General features: G+C 48.2%; 1 protein-coding gene across 1 annotated transcript in view; it reads left to right on the top strand.

The window, feature by feature from the left end:
* The first annotated feature begins 7,144 nt into the window (after window positions 1-7,144).
* Window positions 7,145-25,476, top strand: part of SMAD3 (SMAD family member 3) — a 192,291-nt gene continuing 173,959 nt past the window's right edge. The window contains exon 1 of the mRNA XM_060294076.2: window positions 7,145-7,241. Within this exon, the coding sequence (XP_060150059.1) occupies window positions 7,207-7,241 (35 nt within the window). The 5' untranslated portion in view covers window positions 7,145-7,206. The remainder of the gene's footprint in view (window positions 7,242-25,476) is intronic.

Raw genomic sequence — 25,476 nt, 5'->3', positions numbered from 1 at the left:
TGGGCCTCGGTTTCCTCATCTGGAAAATGGGCATGATAAACGCGCTCTGCCTACCCCACAGGAACCCTGTGAGGCTCAAATATGAAAGTGGGTATGAAAGGTCTTTCCAAACCTGGCAGTCTTTAAGAACATAAATTTATTTCAGAGTGAAATCTTACCCTTCCTTGGGAGCTAGGCAGAGCAGCTGAGTTTATTCCCATTTCACAGATGAGGAAACTGAGGTACAAAGAGATTAAGTGATGTACTCAAGGTCCCACAAACAGTGAGTGGCAGAGCCTGGGTCACAATCCTGTGAGTCTGAATCTAGTCTCTGCTTCACCAAGCCATTTCTCTACAAAACCCCCATGAAAAGAAAATCCCTCTGGATTCCACCCTGCAGGAACGGACTTCTCCAGGCCTGGGGGTCCACTGTTCTGGGAGCAAATGAGTAGGTAAGGTGACATCACTCAGGTGTACAAACAGGAGGATGAGCCTCTATCCATCGTGACACTGGAATTCAGGGACAGAGTGAAGCCCATGATGAGCTGAAGCTGGAAACTGACAGGATGTGGCAGAAATGGTTAACATGGCTGCACATCCTACCAGGGTCAGGCCCTTGCTGATCACAAAAGGGACTCTGCCTCAGTTCCATGTGCCAGGGAGCTGGGTGACTTATGGTGCCCTTGGTCTGTGGTTATAAAATATGTCATCCTTCCTTATGCTCCCCAAACTCAGCCCCTGTGCAGCCAACTGTGACTAAGCCCACCTTAGTCAACAAGCAAGTCAACATGCTGGGGACATTCGGTGGGTGAAAGCTGTCGAGGGTATCGGGGGGCTGTGTGTTTTTTCTGGCACCAGGATCAGGGTGACCAAGAGAGGCATGCATAACCATAGGAACAACCCCTCCTACTTATGCAGTCTCAGTAGTCTTCAAAACATTTTTGTACACGTGATCTTGCTGATCCCTGCAGCTATTATGTAAGCGAGGGAAGGCAGAACTATTCACCCTGGGGCTTAAGGGAGCAGAGATAGCAAACAGTCTGCTCTTAGGCTGCACTCCTCTATTCCCTTGCTCATGGCAGACATCATTAATCAATCACACCGCTCTTTCCAGTTCAGAATCTTTCTCTACACAGCCCTTCAAGTAACCATTACCAATCGATTGATGATCACCATCCCTGAGGTAGCGGATGGAGGTCAGTTACCTACACAGCTGGGTGACCTGGGGCAATTCTTGTCATTTTTCCCATCTGAAAAACAGAAAGATAGATTAGAAGTCTGTGTTTCTGTGGAATGGTCTCCCTTCCTTCTCTGCTCCCTGCAATGCCATTGTGGGTCCGTCTTGTGTTACCTCTGCAGGGACCCCATGCAAGTCTCCTCTCTGGGCTCCAGTGCATTGTGACAACTTGGCAGCATGCTCTTCCTAAAGTTCTCAGCTCAGGAACTTCTAAAAGTCCTCTGCAGGCTTCCCAGGAGAGTCCAGCTTCAGAGTGTCTGTGATCTGGCCCTTCTGCTCATCTCCAAACTCAATTTCCAGACTACTCGTCACTCCTGTTAGGTTCCAGCCAAGGTGAACATGTGTTTGTCCCTGTATGGCCCACACCGTCCCACCCGGGCCTTTGCCCATGCACCTCCCTCCACGTGGGGTGCCTGCCCTCACCTCCACTCTCCATATTGACTTCTCAAAACCTTTTCTGTCTTCAAAGGCCACCTTAGTTAATACTCCCACCTCCTCGATGACCTCGCAGTTCCCCACAATAGGGGGTGCTCTCTGCCTCTTCTATATTTTAGTGCATCGTTGTTTTTTTTTTTTCTTATTCTCTTTCCACATGCCTACCCCTTCCCCTTCCTCTACCTTCTGACTCACTTAGGAAATTCCAGGTGACTCACAGCCAGCACTCCGGGCAGCAAACAGGAGCAGCACCTGGTCTGTCTCCCTTCCATCCAAACAGAAGTCATAAGGAAGGCATTTTGTGAGAGCCGCTATGTGCAAGGTGCTGAAGGGGCCACCCAGGGCTCTTGGCGCCCTCAGTTGTTCTTTTCTCCTAGAGAGAGCTGCAGACATCAGAGGGGTAGCTTCGGTTCTGAAGGGGGACCACCTTTGCAAAGTCTGCACCCTGATGGGATAGGGAGGGAGAAGAGGAAGACAGGCGAATCAGGGGATAAGTCTCCTCCCCTCTTCTTCCCCCTCCCCAGGAACCTTCATGTTCTGTGCATATTTACTGAGTACTGCCTGACACACAGTGAGGACCTGGGCTCTGCCCTAACTGTGGGGACAGGACACTCACAGGCCTCTGTACTTGTGCTCAGGCTGTTTCCACCATTTGGGCTACACTTCCATTCCCCCTACCCCACCACTGCTGACCCTGTCTGGATCCTCCCAGCTCACCTCCTCCAGGAAGGCCTCCCTGATTGCCCCACCTGGAAATGACCTCTGCCCACAGACTCCCTTAGCCCTTTAACCATGCTTCTCATGGAGTGTTCCTCTAGCCCCACCTTGCCTGCAATCACTTATGCTTGTGACACCGCCCCTCCTAGTTCAGGGAACTCTTCGAGGTCAGGGTCTCTTTCTGAGGCTCTCTGACTGCCCCGAACTTAGACATCCTGACTGATGGGGACTCACAAAGATCTGTCCCTCAGAATGAACAATAAGCGTCTGGCTATAAGTGGAAATTCAGGAACATAAGTCTCCCGATGCCCTTTTCTGAGAGGCTGTCTAACCCCGGCACCATCTCCTGAGGAAAAGGGCCTGGAAGAGCAGGTTAGGCCTCAGGGAGCAGCTGAGGAAGATTTAGGGCAGGGGGCCCGGATGGGCTAAATACCTTCATGCCGCATTCAAGGGCGTGATAATAAGAACCAGCCTCTCCTTGGTATGTCTAGGCCTGGACCCAGGTGTCCGGGCTTCCCCACAACTGCCCCTGCACCTGTGACACTGAAGGGCCTCGGCTGTTCCACCAGAGCAGGGACGGCTTGTGAGGCCCGGCTGAGTCAGAAGGGCAGCGTGGGCCTGTGCGGGCAAAGGCAGCCTGCGCTCCGGTGCTGGCTGTGTCATGTAGTAGCTGGTGACAGTAGGTAAGTGGCTTAGTCTCTCTGGCTTCCATCTCTTTGCTTTAAAATGGTGCTAGTAATCACAGAAAGACAAAAACCGTCTGATTCCACTTACACGAGGTGCCTAGGGTTGGCACATTCAGAGACAAAGTAGAACAGTGGTTGCCAGGGACTGGGGAGGGGAGCTGGGTAGTGGGTGTTTAATGGGCACAGAGTTTCAGTTTTGCAAGATAAAGGAGTTCTAGAGACTGGGTGCACAGCAATGTGAATGCTCTGGGCACCACTGAACTGTACAGTTAAAAATGGTTAAGATGGGGCTTCCCTGGTGGCGCAGTGGTTGAGAGTCCGCCTGCCGATGCAGGGGAGACAGGTTCGTGCCCCGGTCCGGGAAGATCCCACATGCTGTGGAGCAGCTGGGCCCGTGAGCCATGGCCGCTGAGCCTGCGCTTCCGGAGCCTGTGCTTCGCAACGGGAGAGGCCACAGCAGTGAGAGGCCCGCGTACCGCAAAAAAAAATAAAAATAAAAAAAAAAGGGTTAAGATGGTAAATTGTACTTCATGTGTACTTCACCACAGTTAAAATTTTTTTAATCTAAAAAAAAAAAATGAGGCCAGCAAGAGATCTTACTTCATGGGTTTGTTGTGAGAATTAAATGAGATGATCACCTCCATTGCTCTGTACCGTGTGTGAAGTGAAAAGGACACTTAATAAATCCTGCGCCTCCTTCCTGTCCCTTTTCCTAAGAGGGGTGGTCCCTGGAGCTGAAGCTGCAGTGGGTGTTAGATGCAGCTGGAGCTGCTGGAAATGCTCGTGGGGTCAGGGCTGCGGTGGGAGGTGGTGAGCTTCTCGGCAGAGGTGGTATACAAGCGGAGGTTGGCAGCCCAGCGCTGCTGTGGGAGTGGTCTCTGAACTCCCTTCTCCACCAGGGATTTCGCTGGTGTCTGAGCCCTGTCTCACCACCATCTTAAGCAGCCGTGCTCACGTCCTGGTCATTCTGCCCTCGCACCTACATCCCATTCAGACCAGGTCCTGAGCACGGGCCACGGGCCTCCCCAGACAAGGCCCCGGCCCTGCAAGAGCTTCCAGTGGGTTCAGATGAGCAACAGAGGAACCAGCTGAGAAGCTGCCACATGGAAGGGGGGCGGTGGTGAGAGAAGGAACGAAGGGGAAAGAAGGGCAGTAGAGGGTTAAGGCCAAAGCCGGGGGTTAGACCTCCCTTCTCTGAGCCCACGTCTTCCTGTGTGAGAGGCTGTGATAACAGCACCTCTTTTGTGAGGTTGGTGTGATGATAAGCGGCAGATGCAGGAAAGTGCTTGGAACACACTGAACCCTCGACAAAGGTAGTTTATATAAATTGTTAGCTTTTGAGTGTTGAGTAGAGTGTGCATAATTTGTTTTTGAGACAGAGGGACTGAGAGAGGGAGAAGCAGAGGGTCCTGCTGGCATCGTTCCTGGGGTGAGGTGCCTGCCACACTCTGTCCCCCTCACCTCCTGCACCCCCCCAGCCATGACCCCCATCAGAGCAGGGGCCAGAGGCCCAAAGACCCAGCTCCCCAGAACGCCCAGGGCCCCCAAAGGACCCTCCCCCCTCAGCCAGTCCCCCCCCCCATACAGAGGCCTGGAGGCGGGCAGGGACACCCAGGACCCGAGTTTTCAGCTCAGGGCTCTCTCCTCAGCCCAAGGAGAGGCCCCTCAAAGCCCACTCCCCACACAGGGTCTTTGGCTTTGCCCACCCCTTGCAAGCTCGCTCCATTTCCTCTGTCCCAGGGGAGTTCACCCAACCGTAGGAAGCTCTCAGTAAAGAGGAAACCTCGGCCAGTGGTCAGAAGACAATTTAGAAGTGATGAATTCTCAGGAGCAGTATTGGAAAACGCATCCCAGGATAGCCCTGGGTCTCATCTGGTGGGGCAGAGTGGAAAACACTGTGGAAATCAATGCTCTAACTTCCCGTGAGCCTTCCGGGAGAGGAAGCCAGAGGCCATGGCCCAGGCGGGGTTAGGGTTCAAGTGAGATTGAAAGGCAGGATGAGTCCAGGTAGTTTTCTGTTTACACGATGGCAGTAATAATCATACAGTAACAACAGTAATCATAATAATTTTAAAAAAGAGCTAATAATTAACGTGCACTTGCTGTGGGTCGCAGCACTGTTCTAAGTGTTGTGACCTAGATTATCGTTCTCAGTCTTTACCATGACAATCGTAGGCACTATTATTATCCCCTTTTACAGAGCGTGAAACTGAGGCTCAGAGAAGGGAAACTGAAGCCCCAAAGCTGGGTGGGGAGGTTGAGATTCGAGTCTATCTCTCAGTCCCTCTAAAGGCCCAGTGGGCGCAGGATATGAACCTCTGGCCCAGGTACTTCTTGTGGGGGTCATGTGAACCGGTGTGTGTAAAGGCACCCAGCAAACTGTAAACAGAGTTATTAGTACAAAAGCAGCCTCCCTCTCTAGATCATCTCAGAACATATAACCCACCCACTTTTTGTTTAGGAACAGTCAGCAGGGTCACACCTTCCCAGAGGAGGCCAAGGGAGAGGCCATTTCAATGAGAACAGCTTTAGAGCAGAAGAGGCAGGCTGAGCTGGACCCCACCTGGGCTCGATGAAACCAGTCAGCATTGCTTTGATCTGAGCAGTGCTGGTTTGATCTAGTTAGATTTAGCCAGAATCTACTTTAAAAGGACGCCGTTGGTGTGATCCTATCAGATCACATTGGACCAGTTTTCATCCTGATGTGGTCAGAGTTGGAATTAGCTAGAACCTGCTTGGACTGGTTAGAAGTGGTTTGAGCCCGTCGTGACCAGTTTAAAGCAGCCAAAACCCGTCTGGCACAGTCAGAACCCCTGGCTCTGGTTTTTCAACAGCAAGAGCAGCTTCAAGAAAGTATTAGAAGTTCGGGTGCAGTGTGATGAGCGGCCGGGACGTGAGTAAGCAGGTGGAGGTGGGGAGGGCCTGGAAAGCTGAGCTTGAGAGCAGATGATGTCACATCCATATTCACGCCATGTGTAACCCTCCAGAGCTCTGCACAGACCACATGCCTGTAAATCAATTAGCCTCTTGCCCAATGATTAATGGGTAGGAAGCTTTCATCACTTGTTCTGGATAAATTATTGCACATGGAAGCACATCTTTGATTTTATGGGTTCTCTCTGGAGCATGAAATTTCTTGGAGGAGGTTCCCTGAGGAACGTGGAGCCCCTGCAGTGCCTCCCCCATTCCCCGTGCACGCACACACATGCCGCTTCCTGCTTCCTCTTCCTCCCACCCACCTTTGTATCTTCCCAAACCAAAGGGCTCATAAGAGCCCAAGAAAGGAGGGCTGGGGGAGGCAGGGTTCACCAGACCCAGGGCCAAATGTGCTTTGTAAATAACAAGTGTGGTGGAGAAGGGAGATGGCAGAGCGCAGAGACTGACTTATCGCCGCACAGAACCAGATATGATGCTCACAGCCCAGGCCAACCTAAGGACAGGAAGCTGGGAGGAGAGAGGGGCCAGGCCATACAAGGGGTTTCCTAAGGGGCCTAGAAAGCCATGGGTGGCTCCAGATATGAGTCCAAAGTAGAAACCCGGATGGTCAGGAGTTCTAGGGAAGATCCTTCAGAATGCCCAGGGGCTAGACCCTCATTTTTCCCAGAGGCCCTGAGTGGGAGGGACTTGCTTCAGGCTCCACCACCAGGACCAGCTAGTCAGCACTGCCTCCCTCGGTAAGTGATGTCTGTCTCTTGGGCTCTTCCATCCAGCCTGCCCACACCTGGAGCACCAGCCTGCAGCCCTCAAAGCCCCACCTGCTGGGCGGGGGGTTCAGATCTCCCCGGTGTTTAAGAGCACAGCCCCTGCAGGCACTGGAACCTGACAGACCCGGGTGTGAGTCTCTGACCCTGCTTTATTAGCTGAGTGACCTTGGGCAAGAGTCATCACCTCTCTGAGTCTCAGTTTACTTGTCCCCAAGATGGGGATAATTCTAGAAGTCAGCTCATAGGATTGTTGGGAAGTTTAAATGAACTAATATGCAAAGTTTATGACACAGCGCCTGGCCGTTCACCTAGTGATTAATACTAACTGTTAGCATTTGCAGTACTAATAGTTGTTATTTTCATTGAGTCCTTGTTCTTGGTCATAGAGGCACTGGAGGAGGACCCTGAAGACCTGGCTTAGAGGACCTGCTCAGCACTATCTCACTTGATGTGCAGCCTCAGTTTGCCCATCTGTGAAGTCGGGTAAGTACCTCTGCTCTGCTTGCGCTCCAAGGTGGTTGCAAGATTCAAGAGATGTGTAAGTGCTGAAAACTATGCTGGTGGACACAGAGATGACCGCGTTGCCAGGAGTGGGGTCAGTGGTCAGATGGCCTCCAACTGTCAGCGTCTTCAGCTGGTCTCAGCTGCAGAGACCCGCCCTGCCCGAGATCATGCCCTCCCTGGGGGCAGGCTGCAGCCAGGGACGGAGCAAGCTGGGGGCATAAAGACCCAGCCATGTGGGTCCATGTGGGACACTCTGATGGGCACTGGCCAAGCCTTCATGACATCTTTTATTTTTCTAATTGACGTATAGTTGATGTACAGTATAAGTCACAGGTGTACGACATAGTGGTTCACAATTTTTATTATAAAATATTGGCTATGTTCCCTATGTTGTATAATCTATCCTTGTAGCTTATTCTATACATAATATTTTATACCTCTTAGTCCCCTACCATTATATTTCCCCTCTCCTCTTCCCTCTCCCCACTGGTAACCCCTCGTTTGTTCTCTATATCTGTGAGTCTGTTTCTCTTCTGTTAAACTTACTAGTTTGTCGTATTTTTTAGATTCCGCATATAAGTGATACAGTATTTGTCTTTCTCTGTCCGACTTGTTTCACTTAGCATAATGCCCTCCAAGTACATCCATGTTGTTGCAAATAGCAACATTTCATTCTTTTTTATGGCTGAGTAATATTCCATTGTATATATGTACCACATCTTCTTCATCCATTCACCTGTTGATGGACACTTAGGTTGCTTCCATATCTTGGCAATTGTAAATAATGCTGCTATGAAAATTGGGGTGCATGTATCTTTTTGAATTAGTCTTTTCAGGGCTTTTTTGGATATATACCGAGGAGTGGAATTGCTGGGTTATATGATAGTTCTCTTTTTAGTTTCTTGAGAAACCTCCATACTGTTTTCCACAGTGGTGGCAACAGTTTACATTCCCACCTACAGTGGACAAGGGTTCCCTTTTCTCCACATCTTTGGCAACGTTTGTTATTTGTTTTCTTTTTGACGGTAGGCATTCTGACAGGGGTGAGATGATAACTCATTGTGGTTTTGATTTGCGTTTCCCTAATGATTAGCGATATTGAGCATCTTTTCATCTGCATGTCCTCTTCGGAAGAATCTATTCAGGTCTTCTGCCCATTTTTCAGTTGGGTTGTTTGCTTTTCTGATGTCGAGTTGTATGAACTGTTTATATAATTTGGATATTAACCCCTTATTGGCCATATCATTTGCAAATATTTTCTCCTGTCAGTAGGTTGTCTTTTCATTTCGTGGATGGTCTTTATAACATCTTGCACCCCAAACTTCACCTCCAACTGCTTCAGGGGAACCTGGCCTGCAAAAGCTATGTAGTAAAAAGGGTTATCTTGCTAACACGACTACCCTTATTACATAGAGAATACAATCCCCAGGGCCTGAAACACCCATCCCTGAAAAATCGGGCCTTGAACACCTGGCTCAGATTCCTGTAGATCTGGAAATACAGTTCAGTTTGGATGGACGCTCTCCTGATAAGAGTTGTTAGAGCTGCAGGAAAGGTAAGATGCAGGCTGGAAGGTGAGAAGGGCTACATGCCCTAACTCACACCTCTTTCTAGAAGACCCCTGACGGACCCTCAGCCGCGTTTGATGCACAGCAGTGACCTGATTCTTGGTGGGCCACCAAGGCCATGGTCAAACCACTGACCTCTGGAGGTGGCAGTAGAATTTTCACAGTTCACGATGAAATGAGAAAAGTGGGGATGATACAGTGAATTTAGGGACGTGACTACGCTGATGGTAATTTTTTGCTACTAGCATGACTACATAGTGCTGATAATTGATTGTAGGGTTTAAAACAATACCTTTACTTGGCAAAAGAGCAAGCAAAAGAAGTTCTGCACCCTGGAAATCTAGGTCTGGGGACCACTGACAGGTCCCAAGTCACCCCAGGTAGGCTCCTCCCTGTGCCTTTGGCTAAGAGGCCTGATCACAGAAGAGGACTAGCAGACCGCTGACTTCAGTCTAGAAGGCAAGCTGGGCACCTTGGGCCCTGGCCACGTCTGGAACTGCTGATGGCTTGCTGACAGCCCTTCCTGGGGCCTCGGCCCCTCTGTAGATTGAGATGTAGGGGCGGTGCCCAAAGTGAGATTCTCAGAGAACTCAGAGGAGGGGCTGGTGAGGACAAGCCAGCCTTAAGATCTGCCCCTCAGCCCCCTTCCTCATGCCCTGCTAGAGGGGTAGTGAGGTCCAGCGTGGGTCAGTAGTGCCCCCCAGATGAGCTGTGAGACCCCACATCATCACTCCTGGACTACCCACCCACCAGGTGCCTGCCTGTGTGTCTCCCCGGCTCTGGGGCCGCCGCTAAGGACATGTTGCAGCAGCTTAACGAAGCGTGGCTGGGAACAATTTTACACCTCATTTGATTTATGTTCTGGGATTCGCTCCTCTCTAAGCCTCCCTCCCCCTGGAGGGAAGTGTGTGTTATCCACCCCGGCTCTCCTGCACTCCCACAGAGCCAGTGCCTGGGCCAGGAGGGGCAGCATCGGACAGACCCTAGGTCCAGAGTGAACAGCACTGTGACCTGCCCCTTCCTCCTGGGCTTTCTCTCCAGGTGCTCCTGAGCCAGGACGTCTGTGACTGAGGCCTTCGCATGTGGGCTTGGTGATGACCCAGAGAATCCCAGAACAGGGAGAGTCCTTGGGGATTGGTCCGCAACCCTCATCTGCCCCCTGTTGGAGAGAGTCCCCAGGGCCCTTGAGACCCTTCTGAAGGCCCCATTGCCAGCGTGTGGCAGACACCTACCTCCCCTCTAGCAGTAAAGGGGGGGGGCTGGCATGGGGAGTCACCGGGTCAGCTGTGAGCCGGCCTTGCTGACAGCAGGAGCCTCTGGACTGGACCCTTTGTCCAGCAGTAACATTGACCTAGGCCGAGGAATGGATAAGCTAAGAAGGCATCTGGTCTACCTCCTTTATTGTAGGGGGAGGGAAGGCAGGTTCAGAGGGAGAGAGAGAGAAATTCCCTGCAAGACACACAGTCAGTAGGATACAGAGTCAGGGCTAGAACCCTGGCTTCACAACTCCAGGATTTCATCACCTTCTCCCTAAGAGGCAAGATCATTTCTACAGCCACATCCTCTCAACCATTCAGTTTTGAATGAATGCCTCCCAGGAGCCAGGCTTGGTGTTCAAAGAGCTTCCAGGTTGGTGAACACCTGCATGTGCTGGGATGTCCACATGGGAGAGACAGAAACACCTGCTCTTGGGACCCTTCTCATCCTGTGTACTTCTTCAACTAGCTGTTCCTTTAAATGCTACCAGTAAATTTAAGTGTTTCCCTAAATTCTGTGAGTTGTTATAGCAAATTATTATTATTTTTTTTTCAGTACGCAGGCCTCCCACTGTTGTGGCCTCTCCCGTTGCGGAGCACAGGCTCCGGATGCGCAGGCCCAGTGGCCGTGGCTCACGGGCCCAGCTGCTCCACGGCATGTGGGATCTTCCCGGACCGGGGCACGAACCTGTGTCCCCTGCATCGGCAGGCGGACTCTCAACCACTGCGCCACCAGGGAAGCCCTATAGCAAATTATTGAACCTGAGGAGAGGATCATGGGAACCCTCAATTTGTAGCCAAGTCAGACAGAAGTGTGGGTTACCTGGACACCCACCACTTGTGGTTGGCCTTGGAAGTGGGGGCAGTCTTGTGGGACTGAGCCCTTAACCTGCAGGGCCTGCATTAATGTCAGAATTGAATTAAATTATAGTACACCCAGTGGGTGTCTACAGAAAACTGGAGAATTTTTTGGTGCGGAAAATCCACACATTTGGTGTCAGAAGTGTTGTTGGTTGAGAAACCGTTTTTCTTTCAGAGACTGCTCTTGTTTTTGATGACCTTGACCAGTGTTGAGGAGTACTGGTCAGGTATGTTGCAGGAGGCCCCTCTGCTGGAATTTGTCTACTGTTTTTCTCATGATTAGACTGAGGTGATGGGTTTTGGGGAGGAAGATGGCCTAGGTAGAGTGCTATTTTCATCGCTCCATATTAAGAGTATATACCATCAACATGATTTACTGTAGTTGATGTTGGCCTTATTCACCTGGCTGAAGTAGTGCTCATTGGGTTTCTCCACTGTAGAGTTATTCATTCTCCCCACCCATCCCTTCCGCACTGTACCCTTTGGAAGAAAGTCACTATGTGCAGCCCACATTTAAACAGCGGGGAGTTGTGTGCCTCCTTCTTTAGAGTGGAGGATCTATGTAATTTATTTTAAAGCAACTTCCAGACATCCTATCATTTCACTCATAAATACTTCAGTATATGTCTCTAACAGATATGGACTTAACAACCACACAAAGAGCTGCATTACCACCATGCCAACCTACACCACCAAGGATGATTCTTTCAAATCATTTAATACCCAGGCCGTATTCAGTCTTCCCTAATTGGCTGAAAAAGTATTTCTATGGTCGGTTTATTCAAATCATGATCCAAACAATATTCACCCATTGTATTTAGCTAACATGCTCTTAAATGACTTTCCATTTCTAAAGATTTTCCTTCTTTTACGGTTTTGTGCCTCTTATTTCCTGAGGAATTATGGTCAATTTTCCTAGCGAACCTTCTATGCTCCGGTCATGGGTGATTGCTATCTTATAGCTTTGTTTAACATGTCTTCTGGCCTCTGCGTTCCCTGGAAACTGGTAATTACCTCAGAAGCTTGGTCAGATTCAGGTTCATTATTTTGGTAAGGTGGTGCATCAGATCAGGATTCATAAATGCCCAGACATCCCACTTTTCATGGAGCTGAAATTGGTCAGGGGTTGACATGTTGTTAACATTTCTCCCATGGGCTTAGCACTTGTGGCTGGTTGATGCCTAGACAAATAGCCTCTTCACAAATCCCTTTCCTTCTTAAAGAAAGAAGTCAGTTTCTATTGCTTGCAACTAATAACTCTGATGGATAAATACAGGGTACCCAGTCTGGAAAATGCCTGATTAAGTGCCTACCCCTGATGTGGACATAGCACGGAAGTTGGGAGAGGACTCTGGAACCAGAACTGCCGGAGTTGTGGTCCCACCTCTACCACTGACTAGCTGTACGCTTTGGGCAATTTTCCTCAATTTTCTCATCTGTAAAATGGGGGTGCTGATGATGAAAGCAATGCCTAGCTTATAAGGTTATAATCAGAATTAAAGTACTTAATGTTTGCAGAGCCTTTAAAACAGTACCTGGCACGCAGTAAGCAGTCAATTAATTGTTAACTGATATTACAATACTAATAATTTTTTATTTTATCTTATTTCCTAGTTCTCTTCTCTTCCTACCTCACCTCTTTGCCTTAGGTAATTTCACCCATTCCCATGAATTTGGCTATCATTTTCCCTAATATCTCAATGCCAAGAAATAACTTAACTGAAAGATATTCACCATTGATATAATAGCTTTGTTTTGTTTTGTTTGGGGGGCAGGGAACCTACAGTAAATGCAAACACTAAGACATACGTCAGCTTCAGAATTGATAAAATGGCGGGTGGGTGGGATTTGTGCTCAGCCCTGAGAAGATTAGAAATACTCTGACAGCTTCCTAAGTTACACGAGCCAAAACAGCTCTCTACCCTGGAGGTCAGGGGCGTCTTGGTTGTGACCCTTCCTACTGATAAACTTGATTTACCTACAGCCTCTGTATCCTGGGGAGAAAAATATGTGAAGAGGGGCCTGGGCTTTTTGCTGAGTGCTGTGGGTGTTGGAAACTGGATGCTACCAGGACAGGGAGGTAGATTTGTCCCTGCCACCCTCGGGGAACATCCCTGGTGGAAAAGGGGCTCATTCTTAGATGAAAGGGGTCAATAGACGTGGTCTCTGCCTTAGGACCACCAAGATGAAGCTGAGAAAGCAGCCCAATGTCTGGGTCATTGAGTGGCTGTTCCCAGATACAAATCTACGGGGTTTGGGCACTTTCTATAATTCTATTATAGTTGCCATTAGGGAGTTCCTTAGGAATCCCACCATGAGGGCCTGTGGAGAGAGGTCCACGGGTAAGGGACATAAGAGCTGTGCTGAGGCCACTGGTGGCAGCTCTCCAGCACTATAGGTCCACTCAGAGATTCCCTGAAGGACAGTAGTGAAGGGAAATCCTCCCAGTGGGCAGAACTTCGAGCAGGACACCTAGATGTTCATCTTACCTGGAAGGAAATATGGCTAGGGGTTTGGATCTATGTTCAGTCATGGACGTGGCTAATGGTTTGGTCAGGGACTTGGAAAGAGCACAATTGGAAATTTAATGGCGAGGAGGTCTGAGAAAGAGGTATTTGGATGGGTCTCTCAAAGTAGGCTCAGAGGTGAAGATATTTGCATGCCAAGTGAATACTCATCGAAGGGCAGCCTTGGCACAGAACGATCCTAATCATCAGGTCAACAAGATAACCCATTCTGTGTGTGTCACTGGACTCATAAACAAAGCAGCCATGGCAGCATGAATGGAGATTTTGCATGGGCCCAGCAACATGGACTTCTACTCACCAAGACCAATCTGGCTACAGTCACTTCTGAATCCCCAACCTACCTACCATAGCAGAAACCAACACGGAGCTCCCAATGTGGCATCACTATTTGTAGAGACCAGCCAAACACCTGACGGCAGGTCAATTACATTGGAACACTTCCATCTTGGAAGCACTTCTTTGTTTCTCCCACTGGGGGAGATGAATATTCTGGATATGGGTTTGTCTTCCTTGCCCATGATGTTTCTGCCCATATCACCATCCACAGACTTACAGCATATCTTATTTACTCTCATGGCATTTCACACAGCATTGCTTCTGACTGGGGAACTCATTTCACAGCTAATGGAGTGCATCCGTAGGCTTGTGCTCCTAGAATTAGCTAGTCTTACCATGTTCCCCGTCATTCTAAAACATCAACCTAGTAGGACAGGGGGAATGATATTTGGAGACCTGGACTTGGAGTCAGACAAACCTGGGTATGCATTCTGCCTCTGACATGTACAGTTGGGTAGATTGGGTAAGCTACATGTCTGTTTCCAGATAAAGCAGAGTGAACACTAAAGATACGGTAACTATCATCATCACTCTTTTTTCTTTCTGGTTTGCTTGTGGTATATTATCATCATTCTTAACAAATAATTACAGGTGCTCCCAAAGATTTAGCTGTGTGGATGTCCATCATAGTATTGTTTATAGTAGTCAAAACTTGGAAACTACCTAAGTATCCATTAACTGAGGATTGTTTAATTCTCAGTTAATCACCCCATCAGTTGAATTAAATACTCTGCAGCTGTGTATGTTTTAGAAGAGTATTTATTAAACAGATATTCATGATACACTATTAAGTGGAAAAGGCAAGTTATAAAATAGTATATGCTGGATGATTTCATTTTAGTGTTTTTTAAAAGCTATATATCATGCATAAAAATAATGCTTGAATTATATAAAGTATAATGGACATAGTTGTTATTATCTCTGAGAGACGGGAAATTGGGTGAATTTCATTTTCTCCTTTTGCTTATCTACAATTTCTAAATTGCATTTGTAGTATAAGAAAAAGTACCCCCCCCAAAAAAAACAACCCCAGTGTTTTTAATGTAGACAGGCAGAGGGAGAGACTAGGTGAGGTCTGAAAGCCACATCCTTAGGTAGGCTTATCCTACATCTGGGAGGATACTGGCTGGCTGGAAGGAGATTTCAGCCACCTCATTTCTGTAACCTCCAGAGCACGAGCCTTCCTTGGCGTGACTCCATCCTTCCTCTGGCAGCCCCTAGCCTCCCTGTAATGACTGGGAGAGAATTCCTTAACCCTATCCACTGATAGGATGGGAGAATGTCACAGCAGTCGCCTCTGGGACCAAGACCAGGTATGCCATATTCAGGACATCAGACAGGAATGTGGCTGCCTGGGACAGATGGGCCTGGATCCAATACCTGGACTGTGTGTATTGGCTGAGGTTCACAAAGACGCTGGACTTCAGGCTGGAGATTGAAAATATTTTTCAATGGAGCCCCAGTATTTGACTGGAGAAACAATATTCCTTCTCTGGATGTTGAACATCCGGATAAACAGAAGCCTTTTTTTCCACCTTCGCTCTTCCCCAAGCGTTACAAAGGATGCTCTGACATAGGTTTTTGGAAGGGAGTCACCGCACCAGGGTGAAGGCCAGCTTGAGCCACAGGGAGTGCTTATTTTTAAAGGAGAGGGAAACGTGTGGCCCATCACAGCTTTGCTCAAAGGGCCTGGCTTCCTCAGGAGAAAGGGTGTGGGCTAGCAGGACCTGTCTTCTTGACACAGAGGACTCAGAGAGTGTGGCGGGTGTCTAAGCCCCTGCCCTGGCAGGAGGCTGGGGCAGGGCAGGACTGAGGAGGGGTCTGGCAGGGAATATATCCCACCCAGAGCTGAGCTGTGGGTACAGCCATAGTCAGGGAGCTGTGAAGGGGTCAGGAGAAGAGAAGGAGGTTGAGGGCAGACATTAGTTGAAGAACTCCCATTATTTTTACTGAACTGGAACCCAGGGACGACCAAGCCACAGAAAGCCAATCTCACCCAGCAGCTGGGCAAATCCAGTGGATTTGGCTAAACCCAGAAATTAAATGAAGGCATTCCTAGCAAGTCTTCCCCCAAATACAACCGGCACTTGGGGTATCCACAGGTGAGTTTAAGGGAAAGAGGGCAGAGAGGAGAATACACCTAAACCTTTCTCAAGTTGGAAAATGAATCATGAAAATGTCCCCAATTCCTTGGGTTCCGTTGAGCAACATCTTAGCTCCATTCAGCCAGTGACCCCTAGGCTGGGCTTTCTGTCCCCTAAGTCACTGCTTATCTCCACCTTGCAGACACAGCCTGCTTCCTGACACGTGGCCACTCTGCCTGGATCTCTGGACCCCTCCCCTGGGCCAGGATAGAAATACCTCCTTCCAACCATTCATCCTGGTCCAGCTCATCCTGAGCCAGTGGGCAGCCCTGTGGGGCAGACCCACTGACCTGTCTTTTCCTCTGATGGGACATGGTGACCCTGCCCATCTCAGTGTCAGGCCTTTACTCTGTAATAATCATACCTTTACAGGCAGAACCAGCGCTCCCTCGAGTAGCCTTCTGTCACAGATGCTCAAAATGAAGACTCAGCTGCTTTGACTTGGTGGGATAAACTTGAGCCTCTTCGTCAGGATCTTTTTGGAGAATCTCGTATAGGGCTTCCCTGTTCGTATAGACTGGATTCAGCCCAGCCCCCCAGGCTTGTATGGAAATCCCAGCTCCTCTGCAAAGGCTCCAACACTGAGCCCTCTCGATTCCATTGCCAATCTGTCACTTCCTCTCCACCTTCACTACCTCTCCCTGGTTCAAACCACCTTTCTCTCTTCTGGATTACTGCGATAGCCTCCTTCCTCTTTCCACTCTGGTCTCATCCAACCCCCTCACTACACAGAAGTTCCCCTGCTGAAATCCTTTCCCTGGTCCGCCACACACAGAAAACAACCCAGGCTCCGCCACACACAGAAAACAACCCAGGCTCCTCAGCCAGTGACCCCGACATCTGTCCTTGCTTATAGCTCATCTTCACCTGGAGTCCTCTGTACCTTGGTGTGCCACACTGGCCTTCTCTGTGCTTCTCTCTGTGCCCACCACTTTCCTGCCTCAGGGCCACCCCAGTCATGTTCCCACTGCCTGGAACACACTCTCCTCACTAGGCTGGCTCTTTGTAATTCTTTGTCGATCACGTCCAAGTTTTAGAGAGACTTTCTCTGACCATCCGAGCCAAGAAAGTCCCTCATGGCATTCTTCCCTTTCCTCATGGCGCTTACCGTACTTGAAGGTGGGTCTCTAATTGTGCCCTCACTTGTTTAATGTCTACCTTGACCACTGGACCATGAATTCCATTAGGGCAAAAACCACCTCTGCACTATTCATCCCTGTCTGGCATCTCCCATGTAATAGATGCTCAGAAGTATTTCCTAAGTGAGTGAATAGGTAAAAGAAGGAGAGAGACTGGGATACAACTGGCAAAGGTGCCAGGAGGCCTCGTGGTTTAATAACAAAGGGTGCACCCTGGGGTTGGATCGTCCTTGCCTGGCACTGGGCTCTGTGGCATCCTAACTGTGTGATGTGGGGCAGATTACTTAACCTCATTGAGCCTTAGTTTCCTCATCTGTAAAATAATGATTATAATAATTTCCTTTCTGGGTGGTTTTGAAAGTTAAAGGTAACGTATTTAGAGAGTCTGACCCAAATGCCTGACACTAAACAGGTCTGTTTATCCAAAAAATCCCACATATTGGAAGTACGTGTATATGAAATAGATAGACAACAAGGACCTACTGTATAGCACAGGGAACTCTCTCTCCCTCTCTCCCTCCCTCTCTCTCTCTCTCTCTCTCTCTCTCTCTCTCTCCCTCCCTCTCTCTCTCTCTCTCTCTCTCTCTCTCTCTCTCTCTCTCTCCCTCTCTCCCTCTCTCTCTCTCTCTCTCTCTCTCTATATATATATATATATATTTACACACACACATCTCTATATATGGAACTGAATCGCTTTGCTGTACACCTGAAACATTGTAAGTCAACTATACTTCAATAAAAAAAAAAAGAAAGTACAGAGTGGGCCAGACCCGTGCTGTGGCCAAGGGCCTACACAGGCCCCACACTCAGGGAAGATACCATTTAGAGGTTCTGTAAATCTCAGCTATTCATAGTAATAGTCCTACTGCTACTACTACTAATAAACAAAATGTTAGGAAATTCTCTAGCCAGAGTGAATGAGCCAAGCCCCATGAAAGCCCGCCGGGGAGAACCAGGATATGAGAGAAGGGAACAGGGTGTGAAGAAAAAATACAGGAGCGAGTGTGTGGTTTACTATAAATCGTCCTTTGATCTTTCTTTCATAGTCGACTTAGATTTTCCACTTAACTGAGTTCAAGAATTCTGTGACTAAAGTATTCATTCGCTGAATGGGTATTTGTGTGTGTGTGTGTTTACATATATATATATATATATATATATATATATATATAAATTCAGGAGGGAGAGGTTCAGAGGCAAATTTGACATAGTCTGTCCTCAAGAGGCTTACAGGGGAACAAGATGCACACAAAAAATCCTATCCCAAGGCAGACTTTAAAGAGACACAGATGAAGGACAATGGGGTTGTGGAGACAGAAGTAATAGACTTCGTGGGGACATGGCGTTTGAATAAACTTAAGGACACATGAGCGAGAGAAAGGAGGAAGGAGTGTGATAACAGGGAGAGAAATAGGACCTGTTTCCAAACCCTGGCTTACAATTTGCACCCTGAAAAGTTGGTTTCTCTGAGCCTCAGTTTTCTCATCTGTGAAGTGGGGATAATACCTCTGCAGTACTGTGATTATTTTGTGTGGTCATCTACACACACACGCGCACATGCACACACGTGCACAGTTTTCCTGGGAAAGGTCAGAGCCGTGGGGCTGAGAAACACCTCTTGAGGTTCTGGGGAGCTCACCAGTGAGCTCATCCTCACTCCTGTCCTCCCTGCAGGGGAAAGCTACATTCCTTAGGCCTGGGGGGCATGTGGTTCATGATGGTGTTTGGAGAAAGTGGTGATGGCAGTGGTGCCACATCCTGCCTGGCTCGCTGCTCCACACCCTTCCCCTTAAACCATCTGAGATAGAAGCAGCACTTCCGAAATCCCAGCTCACTCCCATTCCCAGTGAGAGGACTTTCAGGAACCCTGGGCTGGGCCCAGCATCCAAGCCAGCATGAGCCACGAACCCAGGGTACCCAAGATGCCAATGGGCTGAAGTGGGGCATGGCAGACACTGGCCAGCTGTTCACCCAACCCACGTCCTCATCTTCCTGGGCTCGCAGCTAGACTCCATCCTTGTAGTTGGGCAAGGCCATACAGCACAGTTCTCATCAATGAAAACTGATAGATGTGTCCTCTTTCCAGGCCTGACCAATAAAACCTTTTCATACTCCTTCTCTTGGTCATCTGATGATGATCCCCCAGCCTGAATTTGGAAGATGTTTTAAAGGTGGCATAGCTGCCATCAACCACAGTCTCTGAGTACATGGAGAAGGATGGTCCCCTTCCCCATTCACCACACTTGAACTCCAATCTAGGACTGCCCTGGACTGTTAGATGAGACATGAAGTGAACTTCCTTTATGTTTATCCATTATATGTTGGGGTCTATTTTCTTTTCCTCTTTTTTAAAAATGAATTTATTTATTTTATTTTATTTATTTTTGGCTGCATTGGGTCTTCGTTGCTGCGCGCAGGCTTTCTCTAGTTGTGGCGAGCGGGGGCTACTCTTCATTGTGGTGTGCGGGCTTCTCACTGTGGCGACTTCTCTTGTTGCAGAGCACGGGCTCTAGGTGCGCGGGCTTCAGTAGTTGTGGCACGTGGGCTCAGTAGTTGTGGCTCGTAGGCTCTAGAGTGCAGGCTCAGTAGTTGTGGCACACGGGCTTAGCTGCTCCGTGGCATATGGGATCTTCCCAGACCAGGGCTCGAACCTGTGTCCCCTGTATTGGCAGGCAGATTCTTAACCACTGCACCACCTGGGAAGCCTTTGGGGTCTATTTTCTACAGCAGCAATACCTAACTAATACACCAGAGTAGGGACTCTCCCATCTGAGGAGGACCGAAGCAGGAAGGGCCAAAGGAGCAGTTCTCAGTCGGCATCCTTGGAGGAGGCAAGATGTTGTGACCAAGGTGCCTAAATATGAAATGAAAGCTCTGTGGGGTGAAAATGGAGTTGAGGGTTAGGAGCTGGGCCAAGTAGGGTGAGAGATAGAGGGGGATGGGTCACTGGGGGCTGTTGAAAGCATTGCAGTTAGGCCTAGCTTGTTCTTGTGAGTTGAGCTGATTTGAAGGTTGCAGCCATTGCTCTTGTAGTGGAACCTGCCTCACACCTGGCGTTTACGTCCTGCCCTCGACCCAATCCCTGCCTCAAGCCCAAGGCTTGGTAACTGGGATCCCCCTGATTGGTACCCACTCTGCAGCCTGACGGCCGCATCTGTTTTACACATGAGGAAAAGCAGACCCAGAAAAATGAAGGGACTTATTCATAAAGCCCAAATTGATCTTTCTACCTGGTCTTGGCCAGAGAGCACAATTTCCAGCAAAGTCCTACCTCTTTAATGCCCTGGTCAGAGCCTTCCCAAAGGACTGCTTCTGGAAAGCTAGATTTCCAAGCCTGGCCATTGAGAATGAAAAGAAGCTGGTTTCTTCTGGTCCCCAAGATAAACAAACTGGTCAATTTTCTGTCGGTCCCAAGGCAGCTCTTCACTGCCCTGGAGCCAAGCAGACACTAGGCAGTCTGTGTGCAGGTCTGAGGCTGCAGCACCCCTTGGCTCGTAACAACTTCGTGACTTCTCGGAGGGCGCTGGCCTCAGCTCAGACCACTTGGGTGGAGGGAGAAGAAGTTGAAGACACAACTGCGCTTCTCGTAAAGGTCTCTAAAAATAAAGGCAGAGTTAACCTAGTGAGGGTCTGCAGGGATGCTGGTCTGAGAGAAGTGTATTAATCTGAATTCTCCAGTTAAACAGAACTAATGGAATATATAAATATGCATATACATGTATATATAAAAACATATACATATGGGTATATATAACATATACATGTAGATATATAACATACATATAGTACTGATTTGAATCAGTACTGATTCAAATGTTAATCGCATCTGGAAATGCCCTCACAGAATAATGTTTAACCAAATATCTGGGTACCCCATGACCCAGTCAAGTTGACACAGAAAATTAACATCACAAGAAGGAATGCAGCCACGCAGAGGTTCCTGACTAGGGCAACGAGGCTAAGAAAAGAGTGCAAAGCAAGCCTTCTCCTAACAAGATCTGCATCCCAAGATCAAAGCTTTCAGCTTCTGATCAATCTTAGGTTAAGGGCGGTTCTGAGGAACTGAAAACTAGACTCAATCTAGTTAAACAATAAAAAGAATGTATTGGTTTTTGTACCTGAAAATGTTAGAAGTGTGAGCGGCAGGCAAAGCTTGATCCGTGGTTCAAATATGGCACTAAGAGGGCTTCCCTGGTGGCGCAGTGGTTAAGAATCCACCTGCTGATGCAGGGGGACAGGTTCGAGCCCTGTCCGGGAAGATCCCACATGCCGCGGAGCAACTAAGTCCGTGCACCACAACTACTGAGCCTGCGATCCAGAGCCCGCAAGCCACAGCTACTGAGCCTGTGTGCCTAGAGCCCGTGCCCTGCAACAAAGAGAAACCACCGCAGTGAGAAGCCCACGCACCACAACGAAGAGTAGCCCCCGCTCACCACAACTAGAGAAAGCCTGTGTGCAGCAACAAAGACCCAACACAGGAAAAAATAAATAAATAAATTTATTTAAAATATATATATATACATATGTATGGCACTAAGAATCCAGTTTCTTTCTGTCTCTCTTTTCTTCCTTCCATGGAATCACTGGGTTGTCTGAGTTAGCAAAAAAGAAATACAGGCTGTCTACTTAAATTTGAATTTCAGATTAACAATGAATTTTTTTTTTTAGTATAAATATGTCTCATGCAACATTTGGGGCCTATTTATACTAAAAATTATTTGTTGTTTATCTGAAATTCAAATTCCTCAGGGTGTCGTATTTTATGAGACAACCCTATCCTAAGCCTAGCCCTGCCCCTCTTTGTTTGGTAGCTCCTATAAATAAGAGGGGACAGTTCTTTTCCAGAGCCTCAAGCAGACACCTCCCTGTATCTTGGCCCGAAATGCCTGTTTCTGAACCAGTTTCTGTGGCCAGGGAATAAGATGAATTGATTGGCTTAGTAAGGAGGCCAGAGGCCTTTGGGGAAAGGAGAAGAGGATAATGGATGTTTTGGGGGGCACCCAAAAGATGTCTACTACCTTGGACTTTCCTGTATCAGTCACAGAATCCAAGGTCCTCAAGGTTGGATGGGACCCTAAAGATCACTTAGTCCAACCTGTGATATGATGCCCGAATCCCCCCCATAATATCCCAGTCTTTATGTTCATATCTCTAGTGACAGGGAATTCACTTTCCTCCAAGGAGCTCATTCCATCAGCAGCCTTGACTGTTGGAAAGTGCTAGCTGAAATTTTCCTTTTCTTGTATCTTCCATTCATTGGTTCCAGTGCTAACTAGAGGTATCTGCAGGGCAGTTTTCTAAACCAACTTGGGATGAATGACTACATAGTATGCACCATGCACTTGGCTGTGTGCTTTCACATTTCACCTCATTTCATCCTCCCAATGCCCTGTGAAATACGCTAGTCCCTTCTAATGGATACAGAAACTTGGGAGTTAAGCCCCTTGCCCTGATTACACAGCTAGTGACCGAACTGGATTTGAGCACACATTAGCCCTGGTGTCCCACCCACCTGCCCCTCCACCGTGATGAGGAACCCACAGACTTTCACATATTTGATGACAGTGTCCCAGCTCCCTTGTTCTCTTAGGACCTTGCTCTCAGTGACCTTCACTCCTTAAAGTCGGTATCCCAGACGGAACACGCTGCTCAGATGTGGTCAAGCGTGAAAGAATTGTGCAGGAGGAGAAGCAAGCAGTCCGCAGAGTTTTATATACAAATCACCCATCAGTTGATTTCATCCAGTTGGCAGCAGAAGCTGAGTGCCTGGTATGTGCAGCCACCCTGTGAGGCACTGAGGATGAGGACAGAAAGAGTGAGAGCAAGAGAGAGGGAAAACAAGAGAGACAATACAGTCTGTAGCAGGAAGGAGCTCATGCCCCAGAAGGGGAAACATGTGAAATCAACCATTACAGTAAAATATGATATATACATACTTGACTATATCAGCATGGATAGAATACTGTGGGTCTGGTTATGAGAAGTCAAGGGGAAAAGGGTCCTAGAGGCAGGAGGAACAGCCTAGGCAAAGCACAGAGTGGTGAGTTCCTGCCTTCAGACAGAGAAGTGAGGGAGAACCTAGATGGGAAGGTGCTTGGTTGAAAGACCACTGTGTCCATGTACCACTGTGATTCTAATAACGTGAAGCGTTTTTACTCTTGGCTCAGGCCTGCCTTCTTGAAACCCCATACTGTTTCTGCAGAAAACACTCTCCCTACATTTCAACAAATTGGAGATTTATTCCCACAGAGGAAACTGGGTTTTGGCATTTGAAAACATCATAAATGGGCCAAGGACACAGGCAGTTCACACAAAAGGAAATATGGTTAGTAACCCAATGTGAGGAAACACAGCCGACCTGGCCAGGAATCAAAGAAATGCAAATTGAAATAACGGAGGTGCACACTTCCACCTATTAGATTAACAGCCATGACAAAAAAGGTTTCGGTGGTTAAACCTTTAGATGGTTAAACTGTTGTGGAAAGCAGGGACAGCTACAAGATCTTCAGGGCTCAGTACAGACTGAAACTGCAGGATCTCTTGTTCAAAAATTATTAATAATTTCAAGACAGCAACAGCAGAGCATTAAACCGGACTCGTCTAAGTCCTTGTTGGATGTTGTATAAATGAGTACAGCCCTGTTATGGGAGAAGAAGTGTCCCTTCTCCGACCCAAAGTCCATCCCTTTACCTGTGTTTCAAACCTCATCCCTCCCACCTGCTCAGGGACTATATTATCTATTGTCACTTCTCTTCTGCTCGCAACCAAGTTTTCCCACCAGCATTCACCATACACACAAGTCCTCCTTTTTGGGGAAAAAAAAAAAAAAAACCCACAAAACCAAAAACCCTCCCTCAAGGTTTCACCCTGTCTTTTCCAGCTACTCTCCCGGTTCTCCATCTCAGCCATGCTTCTGGAAAGGTCTGTATAGACATGCTATCCCAGTGTCCTTATTTCCCATTCATTTATCCAGGCTGCTTGCCCCTCCATCATTACATGTCTTGCCAAGGTCACCATTGATCTCGACTCATTTGCTGGGACCTTTCGGCAGCATTTGACACTGGTAACCACTCTCTCCTCCCTCTACCACTCTTCCCTTGGCTTCTGTGACATCATGTCCCCCTGGCTTTCCTCCCATGTCTCCTTCAGTCTTTTTGGCCAGCTGTATCCCTCCATCTGAAAGTGAAAGTTCCTCGCTCACCTGGTCTGGACTCTGTTCACCCTCAACCTTTCTCCTTAGGCAAGTTCATCCATGCCTGTGGCTTTAGTCACCGTTTGTCCATTGATGACTCGTAAATTCATGGCTGTAACCCAAACTCTGGTCTGAGTTTCAGACCCATAGTCCAGCTGCTCACGTGGCAGCTCCACTTGCCTATCTCAAAAACACCTTGAACTCCTTATGTACAAAACCAGCCCCCTACTGGTCCTCTTCCCTTGTTCTCTGGATCTGTGAAGGGCATCACTGTTCATCCTGTTCCTTATACCAGAAATCTAGCAGTTGCCCCTCATATATCCTTCTCCTTCCTCTTCCCCACACATCTTAAATCTGCTACCGAGTCTTGTCAATCTTACCTCCTCAATATTTCCTAAATATGTCCACTTATCTCCATTTCTATCCCTATTCACATCCTCTAAGCCACTATCACCTTTCACCTTGACCACCGCAACAGCTGCCCATTGGTACCCCCATCCCTTCTCAAACTACCTCCCCCTACATACTACAGCCATATTGAGTGTTTCAAAGCCCACACCCAGTTCAGGAGGGTCCCGTTGCTCTCAGGATAAAGACCAACACCCTTCTGATGGTCTGCAGGCCCTGCCTGATCTTGCCTCAGGCTCTCCCAGCAATTTGAGCTCCATCTATTGTGGTCTCCTCAGCTCTGCCGAAAGGCATCTGTACACGCTGCTCCCTCTGTCTAGAATGCTGTTCTTTCCTCCCTTTTGGTCAAATTAGCTCCCAGTCATCCTTATTCCCCAGCTCAATCACTTTTTCCTTAGGAAATCCTTCTGTTAACCACCAAGCAAAGTAGGGTTCCACCATGAAATGCTTTTATAGCTTCGTGTCTCTCTCCTTAGTAATGCTTAACATGGTTATAATTTTATCCATCTGTGTGATGACCTGATCAGGTTCATGTCCCCAGCTAGAGGGTAGGGCCCATGAGCGTAGACTGTATGTTCTTCCGTAACCCCAGTGCTTAATCAGTGTCTGGCCAGAAGAAAGTGCTCAAGAAATATTTGATGAATGAATGAATGGACATGCATTTAACAGTATATGTTGAGAACTATAGAAATGTTCATGTTTTGATCCAATAACCCCACTTCTAGGAATTTATCCCAAGGAAGTTATCCAAAAAAAAAAAAAAAGGGAGAGAACATTTTTTA

This window comes from Globicephala melas, chromosome 2 (genome assembly GCF_963455315.2).
Source record: "Globicephala melas chromosome 2, mGloMel1.2, whole genome shotgun sequence".
Lineage (NCBI taxonomy): Eukaryota > Metazoa > Chordata > Mammalia > Artiodactyla > Delphinidae > Globicephala > Globicephala melas.
Note: the sequence above shows the minus strand (reverse complement) of the source record. Positions and strands in the feature narration are given on the sequence as shown.